This window comes from Corythoichthys intestinalis, chromosome 21, assembly GCF_030265065.1.
Source record: "Corythoichthys intestinalis isolate RoL2023-P3 chromosome 21, ASM3026506v1, whole genome shotgun sequence".
NCBI classification, from domain to species: Eukaryota; Metazoa; Chordata; class Actinopteri; order Syngnathiformes; family Syngnathidae; genus Corythoichthys; species Corythoichthys intestinalis.
Window position 1 is genome coordinate 37,583,208 of NC_080415.1, and position 12,480 is coordinate 37,595,687.

At 41.2% G+C, this 12,480-nt stretch overlaps 1 protein-coding gene across 6 annotated transcripts in view; it reads left to right on the forward strand.

The window, feature by feature from the left end:
• The window catches only part of tnrc6ba (trinucleotide repeat containing adaptor 6Ba), a 110,819-nt gene extending 101,227 nt beyond the window's left edge, over positions 1-9,592 (forward strand). For 5 of the 6 annotated variants that reach the window (XM_057826549.1, XM_057826551.1, XM_057826547.1 and 2 more), the window contains exons 20-22: positions 655-722; positions 811-950; positions 3,388-9,592. In XM_057826549.1, coding sequence (XP_057682532.1) covers positions 655-722; positions 811-950; positions 3,388-3,937 — 758 coding nt within the window. In that variant the 3' untranslated portion in view covers positions 3,938-9,592. The remainder of the gene's footprint in view (positions 1-654; positions 723-810; positions 951-3,387) is intronic. The other variant, XM_057826553.1, reaches the window with a different exon arrangement.
• The last annotated feature ends 2,888 nt before the right edge of the window (positions 9,593-12,480 follow it).

The window sequence follows — 12,480 nt, forward strand, 5'->3', positions numbered from 1 at the left end:
TAATTATGAAGGCTAATTATGTATTTGTAGCCAACTTGGTCATTTTGATAGTAGGCTAATATCGATACATACAGTTTGTGTTGCTTTCATTATAAGGCTTATACAAGGCTTTTAATTTTTTGCGACTCCAGACATACTGTATCAGTGGTTTTTCTTTGGGTCAAATATGGCTCTCAACATTTTGGGTTGCCGACCCCTGCTTTAGCCAGTTAGATGTCTGAGTGCTTCTCAGGCATACAAGGTCCAGCCAGTCCCAACGCTGCCACCCGAGGGAAATGTATCCTCCATTTTTTTTTTTTCACAGAATCGTTATCGGAAAACCTTGAAGTTGTTACATTTATCATTATTAACGTATCCAGCGGGGCAACACAATACAATCAGCCATAATATGGTAAGTTCACAACCGCATATATCGGTATCGGTTTGATATCGGTATCAGTTTTTTGGATTTGGACAATATCGGGACATCGGTTATTGATAAAAAAGTCATTATAAGACAGCTCTACTTACAATTTGTGTGTGAGAAAGTATCTGCAGGTGGGAATGGGTATTAAATTATTTTCAAGTGGCATTAAATGAGATTTGCTGATACCTGTAGAAACCCTGTGTATTTACTAAAAAATGACTATTGAATAAAATCAAATTTCTCCAAAGGCACAGCGTGGAGCGATGGCAGCTCTCGGGAAGGTTGCTGGTTGGTGCTCAGCAATCTCACACCACAGGTACGCTCACTGACAGTGGACCGGCTCTTGCTGTCAGGCTTCACTACCCAGAAAAGCTATCGGTTAATATTTTGAATTGAATCTGCAGATTGATGGCTCCACGCTTCGAACCATCTGCATGCAACATGGCCCGCTGCTGACCTTCCACCTGGGATTGACCCAGGGCAGTGCACTTATCCGTTATGGTTCCAAACAGGAAGCAGCCAAGGCCCAGAGTGCCCTCCACATGTAAGACCTTAGATTGTTCTTTTGGTTTGAACTCATTCGGTGCTATTTACAGGAAAAGGTTCATGATCAGTCGAGGCCAGTTTAATAAATTAGGAGCGATGGGTGATCGGTCAATCACTAAAAATATAAGCGACCTTGTCTGGAGTCAGTTAGCCACATTAGTCCGCTAGAATTTGGTCAGGGATAGTCGTGATTTTATTTACCTTTAGGGGGAACTCATTTAACCCATTGGCTGCCATTAACGTTCAATGCATTTTGACTGGGAGGGGCGAAAGAATGAATGAACGAACGAACGTACGTCTAGCACCATCACTGGCACTCAAACATGAGCGTTAAAAGAAGTCAATGACATGCAATTAGTTAATTACTATAAAAAATATCTACTTTAGTGTTAAGGGTTAGTGTTTTGTTTTTAATTAGCTTTCATTTATATTGTATTATAATCGTTATCGGTGGCACGGTGGCTGAGTGGTTAGCACGTCCGCCTCACAGTTCTGAGAATGAATGAATGAATCGTTATCGTGAGCCTTGTATTGCAAATTGTATCGTGAGGTACCCAAAAGTTCCATCCCCTACTGCAAAAATCATGATTGGTGCACACCTAATCGAAAAGGAAGGACAGTTAATACTAGGGTAGGACAGGACAGGCAGGTATTGGCGCATTATTAATGAATAAGGCTAAAACTAATTGATTAAATTGATTAAAACTGATTAATACATTAGTTGCCAACTAATTTAATCATCGATTTTGCCGGCAGCTATGAGTGGTCCTGTTTGGGTCCTTGTTTGTGTGTAATTTGAGACTGCCTGTACGTGCCAGTGATCAGAGCGCGAGAGAGAGAGAGTTCACTGCTCCTGCTGCTGCTGGATTGGCGAATCAATAATATTAGGACGTGTCGAGAGTAAGATTGTCCAAACAGTTTGACCGTCACCATTTAAATATCAAAATGACAGGAATTTTCGCGCAACGCAGTAATTTTTCAAACATTGACAGCGATGCACGTCCATGATATTGACGACCGTGTACCTCCAAACTTCCCATTCATTTTCAATGGCAGAAAACCCTGTGTGGTTGTGATGTTTGACCAAAAACTTACCATTACAGCGTATTGGCATTCAACTGGCACCCAAATAAGTCGATGCCACTGACAGCCATGTACGTCCAAATTTCCCATTCATATTCAATGTAAGAAATATGTGTGGTTTTGATTTTTGGCCGTACTTACCATAACAGCCCACTGACATTCAACTGGCCCCCAAGTAAGTTGATGCCATTGACAGCTATGCATGTACATGCCATTGACGGCCATGTACCTCAAAATATCAACAGGAAGTATCCCCGAAAATGTCCCCAAATCAACAGGAAGTGGTCAAATAGATTTGTATCTACCACAGCAAGCCCCATCGTAATTTCTCCAGAAATTGCAGTTTCAAGTCAGATTTTGTTTAGTTCAGTTAAAAAAAAAAAAAAAGTCATTGACACAATTTATATTAGCGCTTTGCCCACAAGAAAAAAAAAGTAAAGGAGCAGCATTTTTTTGTGTTTGCATGAACGGGACTCTTATTTGTGGACTGAGAAAATACTCAGAACCTTTGGTAAAAACGTTTGTGTTTTATGTACTTAAAACAGTACAGTTGTCAACTACAGTTATGTCAATAAGCTTTGATAAAACATTATTTTTGATGGAATTAGTCATCCATTTTGTCTTCATTGTTACTTACAACATGCCTAAAACAACTTCAAGTTCAATTGAGAAGGTAAGTGAAAAAAGTGACATTTATCCGTTTACCGTATTGACCCGAATATAAGACTGCCCTGATTTTAAGACGACCCCCTTTTTCTCAAGACTCAAGTTTGAAAAAAGACTTTTTGAACACCAAATTAATTTTTACACAGAAAGTAATCAGAGTACATCTGAAACAAATGATTATACCAACATATTTGACAGGAAAAGCATGTTATTTTGCCTCATTCAAATCTTAATATTTGAACATTTAAATATGTAAAATGCAATCACATTTGTAAATGAATGGCTTCTGGTTTTTGAAATGTAAATAAACCATTCTATTGTGATAAAACAACAAATTTGCAATAACTGCATTAACCATCAAAGTGAAGTCTAACTAACTGGTCTTGTAACAAATCTGAATAAGGAAAAACATTGCAATAAAATAATGCAAACTGGTTAAATTTGAGAGTAGCTGAGCTCTATCATGACAGAACATCGCTTCAAGGATATCTGGCGCCATCTAGCGTTGTGAATGGGTATAATGTCTAGACCGCGATTATAAGACGACCCCCACTTTTTCAGTCTTATTTCAATGCAAAAAACACCTTATATCCGGGCCAATACGGTAATTAATATTCCGATTAATCGATTATAAAAGTAATTGTTAGTTGCAGCCTTATTAACGAGCGTGTTTTTGTTTTCGACAGGTGTGTTCTGGGCAACACCACCATCTTGGCCGAGTTTGTGAGTGAAGAGGACGTGGCCAGATACATTGCACATTCCCAGGCCGGAGGGTCGGGGAACGGCAGCGCTAGTTCAGGCGCTACTGTCCCTCCGTCCTCTGCGGCGGGGACTAAAGAAAGCGCGGGAGCCTGCGAGCTTACGCCGGCGGCATCGGCAGCAGGAGGCGGCGGAACAGGGGGCGGCGGCGAGGGAGGCTCTTCGGCAGGTACGACCGTGCCGGCCGGACATTCGGAATCCACGTGGCAGAGCTTGGAAGGCGCGGGCAGCTCGTCAGAACAGTCCGCCGCGCCCGGTTTGGGCATCTTCTCCCAGTGGAGCAGCAACAGCGCCAACGTGGTGGCGGCCGGAGGGGTGGAGGCGGGAAGGCAAGGTTTATGGGGGGGTATGAGCGGGGCGGGGTACCCCAGCAGTAACCTGTGGGGATCGCCGGCACTTGAAGATCGCCATCAGATGGGAAGCCCGGCTTCACTGCTGCCAGGGGACCTTCTGGGAGGCGGGGCCGACTCAGTCTGAAGCGATCACGTTGAAAAATCAATCGTCACCACATCACGCTCTATTTATTTCCACACACATGATGTGAATTGAAGCTACACTGGTCTCCCGTCAAGGCTACATGCAATATTCTGTTTTTTTCCCCCCCTCACACATGAACGCATCCAAGTTAAATGAAGACCACAGTGAAACTTGAAGCGGGGGGCAGGGGGAGGACCTCTCGGACCGAACTGGGTAGTTCTGTCTTTTTACTCCACGACCCGATCACTCAGGCATGTACTGCGACGGGCTCCGCCGAGCCTCGCGTCAACACGTTTAGCTCTCGCTCTTCTTTGTGTGCCACAGTTGTCTTCCCCGCCGCCCCTCCTCCTTTTGTATTTAATGTCCACGACTTGCAGACTGAGCCTTCTTTAGACCCGGCGTACTTAAGTTCTCATGTTCGGAAGCTCGATAAAAGGATCTGAAGTGTGTCGGGTAACGGGGGATGACGGCACCTCGCTCGCTCTCAACTGGACCAGTGGCAACTTAAAGGAGTAGAGGAGCTTTCCCCCCAAACACCCTTTTTACCGACACCTCTACCTTGGAGGAAATGCCATCAACATGGGGCCCAGGGTTTTAAAAAAAAAAAAAAAAACTTAGCCAAACTTGCACTATATGCCTCTGGGGTTTGTTGTTGACTCATCCAATACAAATCCCTCCACAACTCGACACCGACCTTACAGGACGACTCGTAATGTTACATCAGCAGTGGCCTTGGCCCACTCTCACACTCACCTACCAATTACACACTGCTCTTTGTTTGACAAGCAAAACTTTCCTCCGTGAAGTTGGCCCCCGATTAGATCCAAATTTATATAAAATGGCAAACGTTTGTGCTACTGTTTTTTTTTTTTTTTTTTTTTTTTTACTTATTTACAATTCTTTCCTAGGTCAATATGAGGTCAACCATTGATCAAAAATGGTGTCAATCGTTTGCTTTGTTTGTGCTTCAATGGTTTTGTAGATATTATGCCGAATGGAACCACAACGATGCCATTCCTTTGTGCTAGGCTAGCGCTCATTTGTGCTGTAAAAATTTCCGTTTGTGCCGCGATCGTTTTATCGATATTGGGCTATTTCGAGTGATGTCACTCGCAGCTTTTCCATCTTCTAACTCTAACTCCCGCGTCTGACGGAGCGTACCAACTCTCTCAATAACAGAGGAGTGTCCCGACAACTAGCACAAACGAATGACACCAGTTAGTATGTGGTGCGCACCAGATAGTATGTGGTTAGCACTACAAACTATCTGATACGCATCAGGTAGTATGTGGTGCCGAACCGATATTATGTGGTGCGCACCAGTTCGTATTAGGTGTGCACAAGATAATATGTGGTGCACAACAAGTCGTATGTGGTTAGCACTACTAACTCTATAGTGCACTCCAGGTGTTATGTGGTGCGCACCAAATGCTCACCAGATATTGTGTGGTGCGCTCCAGATAGTATGTGGTGCGCAACAGACAGTATGTGGTTAGCACTACAAACTATTTGGTGCGCACCAGATCGTATTTTGTGTGCAAAAGATAGTATGTGGTGCGCAACAAATAGTATGTGGTTAGCACTATAGTCTGTGGTGCACACTGGATAGTATGTGGTTAGCACTACAAACTATCTGATACGCACCAGGTAGTATGTGGTGCCCAACCGATATTATGTGGTGCGCACCAGTTCGTATTAGGTGTGCACAAGATAATATGTGGTGCACAACAAGTCGTATGTGGTTAGCGCTACTAACTCTATGGTGCACTCCAGGTAGTATGTGGTGCGCACCAAATGCTCACCAAATATTGTTTGGTGCGCTCCAGATAGTATGTGGTGCGCAACAGACAGTATGTGGTTAGCACTACAAACTATTTGGTGCGCACCAGATCGTATTTTGTGTGCAAAAGATAGTATGTGGTGCGCAACAGATAGTATGTGGTTAGCACTACAAACTATTTGGTGCGCACCAGATATTGTGTGGTGCACACCAGATAGTTTGTGGTTAGCACTACATAGTATGTGGTGCACACCAGATAGTATGTGGTTAGCACTACAAACTATCTGATAAGCACCAGATAGTATGTGGTGCCCAACCGATATTATGTGGTGCGCACCAGTTCGTATTAGGTGTGCACAAGACAATATGTGGTGCACTACAAGTCGTATGTGGTTAGAACTACTAACTCTATGGTACACACCAGGTAGTATGTGGTGCGCACCAAATGCTCACCAGATATTGTGTGGTGCGCTCCAGATAGTATGTGGTGCGCAACAGATAGTATGTGGTTAGTACTACAAACTATCTGATAAGCACCAGATAGTATGTGGTGCCCAACCGATATTATGTGGTGCGCACCAGTTCGTATTAGGTGTGCACAAGACAATATGTGGTGCACTACAAGTCGTATGTGGTTAGAACTACTAACTCTATGGTGCACACCAGGTAGTATGTGGTGCGCACCAAATGCTCACCAGATATTGTGTGGTGCGCTCCAGATAGTATGTGGTGCGCAACAGATAGTATGTGGTTAGTACTACAAACTATTTGGTGCGCACCAGATCGTATTTTGTGTGCAAAAGATAGTATGTGGTGCGCAACAGATAGTATGTGGTTAGCACTACAAACTATTTGGTGCGCACCAGATATTGTGTGGTGCACACCAGATTGTTTGTGGTTAGCACTACATAGTATGTGGTGCACACCAGATAGTATGTGGTTAGCACTACAAACTATCTGATAAGCACCAGATAGTATGTGGTGCCCAACCGATATTATGTGGTGCGCACCAGTTCGTATTAGGTGTGCACAAGACAATATGTGGTGCACTACAAGTCGTATGTGGTTAGAACTACTAACTCTATGGTGCACACCAGGTAGTATGTGGTGCGCACCAAATGCTCACCAGATATTGTGTGGTGCGCTCCAGATAGTATGTGGTGCGCAACAGATAGTATGTGGTTAGTACTGCAAACTATTTGGTGCGCACCAGATCGCATTTGGTGTGCAAAAGATAGTATGTGGTGCGCAACAGATAGTATGTGGTTAGCACTACATAGTATGTGATGCACAACAAGTCGTATGTGGTTAGCACTACTAACTATGATGCACACCAGGTAGTATGGGGTGTGCACCAAATGCTCACCAGGTATTGTGTGGTGCGCTCCATATACTATTTGGTGCGCACCAGATCGTATTTGGTGTGCAAAAGATAGAATGTGGTGCGCAACAAATAGTATGTGGCTAGCACTACAAACTGTCTGGTGCGCACCAGATATTGTGTGGTGCACACCAGATAGTTTGTGGTTAGCACTACATAGTATGTGTTGCATACCAGATAGTATGTGGTTAGCACTGCAAACTATCTGGTGCACACCAGATATTATTTGGTGCGCAACAGATGTTATGTGGTGCGCACCAGATGCACACCAGATCTTATTAGGTGTGCACAAGATAGTATGTGGTGCGCAACAAATAGTATGTTGTTAGCACTACAAACAATCTGTTGTGCATCAGTTTGTTTCTACTGTGCACCACATACTATGTGGTGCGCACCAGAATGTTTAAATTTCTTTCTTTCCTTTTGGGGCTACGTACAAAATGGACACAAAGTACTCCCATTTGTGCTAGTGCGCTAGTTATCGGGACACCCCTCTGTTTTTGGGAGTTGGTACGCTCCCTAGGCGTACTATCACAAACGAACAACACCACTTTGACTTCGGGTCCATTTTGCGCCCCCCATTTACTGCAAATTGGACCCAATGTGGTGTCATTTGTTTGTTCTAGTACTTGGGATACCCCCCTGTTATTGAGAGAGTTGGTACGCTCCGCCAGTCGCCGGATTTAGGATACGAAAGAGCTGTGATTGACGTCATCACTCGAAATAAATAGCTCAATATCTGTATAACAATCGCAGCAAAAACGAATGGCACTATTTCGGTTCCATTTTGCACGAAATGAGGGGGCTGCATGACGTCATCACTACAAATGAAAAGATTACCTACAAAACCGTAGCAGCACAAACGATAGACACCATTTTTAATCAAAATGGGGGCCCGGTTGATCTTGGATTAACCTATTAAAAAAAAAAAGTCTCAAATATGATAGCAGCACAAACGATTGACATCATTTTTATATAAATTTGCGTCTGATGGGTGGGGCCAACTTCACGGTGGTGTGAAACGTTGATCTCCGTGCGGATGTCCATCAATTTTCTCTCCGTTTGAAGAGAAACTTTGCAGAGATCTCATTGTTCCCCAAACACTGACCTCGCTATTGTATTTTTTGTTTTCCTCGTTCAAAGAAATCAAGTTGGTTGTTATTATTCGATATTGTCCCGATGTTAACGACGACTACGGTCACTTATTTACTTGCTGTTCAAGGTGCCCTCCTTTGCCTGCCTTGTGTGTGCATGACAGAAGCGTCGACGGTATGACCGAACGGAGGACGTAGAAGGTGACGACGCTAGTTTATCCGAGTGTGTAAGCGCGTGTGTTCTATTGCTACAATGTTGAATGTGTTTTGCTTTGTTTTGTCCATGAGAGATTCATCCGAGCGCACTCGGCTTTGGAACACTTATCTGCTTCAGTCAGGGAAGTGAATAGATGTTTATCTGACAGCTTGGCTTTTTGGAGAATGAATGCGTTTGTACGTTCATGAGTGAGTGCGTGCGTGACCACCAGACATTGTGATAGCTGAAAAGTTCAAAAACATTGGCACTATTACAGACGTCTCTTAAATTTTGTTTTTTTTTAGCAGTGTTTTGTTCATGTTTGTGTTTTTTTTTTTTTTTTTTGTCAATTGAAAGATTTGTTTTTAAGACAAAGCAACCAACTGAAGGCATTTGTATTCAAATGCCCAAATCCGAGCTCGGCTGGAAACTGTGTTTTACGGACACGTTAAAAGACAGTAGCTGTTATGTTTTACTATTTTTTTCTGTTTTGTTTTGTTTGGATGTTATGTATCAATTTAAATTAAGTCTGTCTTTATCACTCCTGTTCAGGATGTTTTTGTTTATTTCAGATGTTACAAAAAGGAGAGGAAATTAATTTAAAGTGGAGAAGAACAAGATAATAAAGGTTCAAATGAGGTCTTTTGCTGTTTTTTAATTTTCTGTGCCTAAAAAGAGAATTCATTCAAATTTACCTTGAGGCTGCTTGATTAGACCTTTCCAGCTTGTACGTACAGGTACTCAGTAATGAAAGTTCAGCAGGACCAACAACCAAAGGAGGTATTTGCCATGTGGCGAAATCGATTTTGCCATGTTTTTGCCACGTATCGCAAAATTGTTTTGCCACATGGAAAAATCGATTTTCCCACATGGCAAAAAAAAATGCCACATTGCAGAAAAGAAAAAAAAAGCCACATAGCAAATAAATGCCACATGGCAAAATACATTTTGCCACATGGCAAAAAAATACCGCATGGCAAAATACATTTTGCCACATGGCAAAAAAAAATGCCGCATGGCAAAGTCCATTTTGCCACATGGCAAAAAAAAATGCCGCATGGCAAAGTCCATTTTGGCACATGGCAAAAAAATGCCACATGGCAAAGTCCATTTTGGCACATGGCAAAAAAATGCCACATGGCAAAATCCATTTTGCCACAATGTTAAAAAAAAATGCCACATGGCAAAATCCATTTTGCCACAATGTTAAAAAAAAATGCCACATGGCAAAATCCATTTTGCCACAATGTTAAAAAAAAAATGCCACGTGGCAAAATCCATTTTGCCACAATGTTAAATATAAATGCCACATGGCAAAATCCATTTTGCCACATGGTAAAATCCATTTTGCCACATGGAAAAAAATCCCACATGGCAAAATCCATATTGCCACATGGCAAAATCCATTTTGCCACATGGAAAAATATGCCACATGGCAAAAAATGCCACATGATAAAATACATTTTGCCACATGGAAAAAATACCGCATGGAAAAATCCATTTTGCCACATGGCAAAAATAAATGGCAAAATCCGTTTTGCCACATGGCAAAATCCATTTTGCCACAATGTTAAAAAAAAAATGCCACATGGCAAAATCCATTTTGCCACAATGTTAAATATAAATGCCACATGGCAAAATCCATTTTGCCACATGGTAAAATCCATTTTGCCACATGGAAAAAAATCCCACATGGCAAAATCCATATTGCCACATGGCAAAATCTATTTTGCCACATGGAAAAAAATGCCACATGGCAAAAAATGTCACATGACAAAATACATTTTGCCACATGGAAAAAATACCGCATGGAAAAATCCATTTTGCCACATGGCAAAAATAAATGCTAAATGGCAAAATCCGTTTTGCCACATGGCAAAATCCATTTTCCCACATGGAAAAAATGCCACATGACAAAATCCATTTTGCCACATGGCAAAAAAAAATGCTACATGACAAAATCCATTTTGCCACATGGCAAAAAAAAATGCTACATGACAAAATCCATTTTGCCACACGGCAAAAAAAAATGCCACGTGACAAAATCCATTTTGCTACATGACAAAAAAAATGCAACATGACAAAATCAGTTTTGCCACATGGCAAAATCCATTTTGCCAAATGGGAAAAAATGCCATACTTTTTACTTGAGTAGATTTGTGAAGAATGCTACTTTTACTCTGCTACTTTTGGGCTACACTAGTCGTTAAGCCAAGAGTAGTGTCGTGAACTTTTTTTTTTTTTTTTTTTGCCTCCTGATACCAGTTCCGACACCCGGTTGTACAGATACTTTTTTTAAAAGTACAATTTTTTTTTTTTCTTTTGACCCTCGCATTCGGTGTCGAAATTGACCCGTTTTAAAGTTAGTGCATTTTACATTCCCAAACCTGAAATTTAGTCACTCTTGACCCGAAATCAGTGCAGTATACTGCATGGGAGTAATATTTTCAGGCCTGAGCGATAGACTTTATAATGGTATTGACACGGGTCAGATCGGTCATTCACCACGCCTCTCATTCAAGTAGGGGGCCGCCCACATCAAGTTCACAAACACGCGCACGCAGTGGTCTAACGCCGGATTTCTGTTGAAGTACGAAAGCTGAACCGCAAAAAAACAGGATTGTCTCAGGAGTGATTTGTTCGAGGATTCAAGGTAATTATTATATATTTCTTACCATGCATACATTTTGAAACATTGAAAAAAGTCAATGGGAGAAATCAGACGCTACTGCATTGGCGTCGTAGTTTACAATATTTACGTAAAACCGACCCTGGAGCAAGCGGAATATGATTGATGGATAAATGCTAATTGCAGTTTTTTTTTTTTTTTTTTTGTTGCTTTTAACCAAGAAATGACACTGTTTTACGTCCATATCTATAAAGGATTCATGCATTTATTCACAAGAATTTTCACCGGAAAAGCTCTATTTACATAAGGCGGCCGCTGGCTACATTTACTAACAGACTAGCACTGTACTTCTACATAATGTTTTCCTTTTAACCAAGAACCAAGACTGTTTTACTTCCATATCTATAAAAATTCGGGGATTTAAGCATTTATTCACAAGAATTTTCACCGGAAAAGCTCTGTTTACATAAGGCAGCCGCTAGCAACTTTTACTAACAGACTAGCGTTGTACTTAGACATATTTACGTAAAATATATGCTGAATGAAAGTTTTTTTTCTTTTGCTTTTAACCAAGGATCCAGACCTTTACGTCCATATCTATAAAGAATTCGGGGATTTAAGCATTTATTCACAGGAATTTTCACCGGAAAAGCTCTGTTTACATAAGGCGGCAGCTAGGTACATTTACCAACAGACAAGCATTGAACTTTGACATATTTAAGTATAATAAATGTCAACTGCTTTTTTTTTTTTTTTTTTGCTTTTAACCAAGAACTGAGACTGTTTTACGTCCATACCTATAAAGAATTCGGGGATTTAAGCATTTATTCACAAGAATTTTCACCAGAAAAGCTCTGTTTACATAAGGCGGCAGCTAGGTACATTTACTAACAGACTAGCATTGAACTTTGACATACTTAAGTATAATAAATGCCAACTGCAAGTTTTTTTTTGCTTTTAACCAAGAACCGAGACTGTTTTACGTCCTTATCGATAAAGAATTCGGGGATTTAAGCATTTATTCACAAGAATTTTCACTGGAAAAGTTCTGTTTACATAAGGCGGCCGCTAGCTACATTTACTGACAGACTACCGTTGTACTTAGACATATTCACGTAAAATAAATGCTTACTGCATGTTTTTTTTTTGCTTTTAACCAAAGATAGATACGTTTAAGTCCATTTCTGTAAATAATTAGGGGATTAAAGCATTTATTCACAAGAATTTTCAATGAAAACTTTATGAATCCACTCGGTCAGCTTTGACGACCTCGCCAACAATGCAGGCTCCCTATTAATTGGCCCCGTGTCCCATCAATACATAATGAAGTCTATGCTCATAGACCTTTTTTTTTTTTTTTTTTTTTTTTAAAACACATACGTGGCGTCCAGATGGGTATAGTTCATTGACAATTATGTCCTGTTTTCCTGCTGAGTTTGTATTATCACTAAGTTGGCGTCATC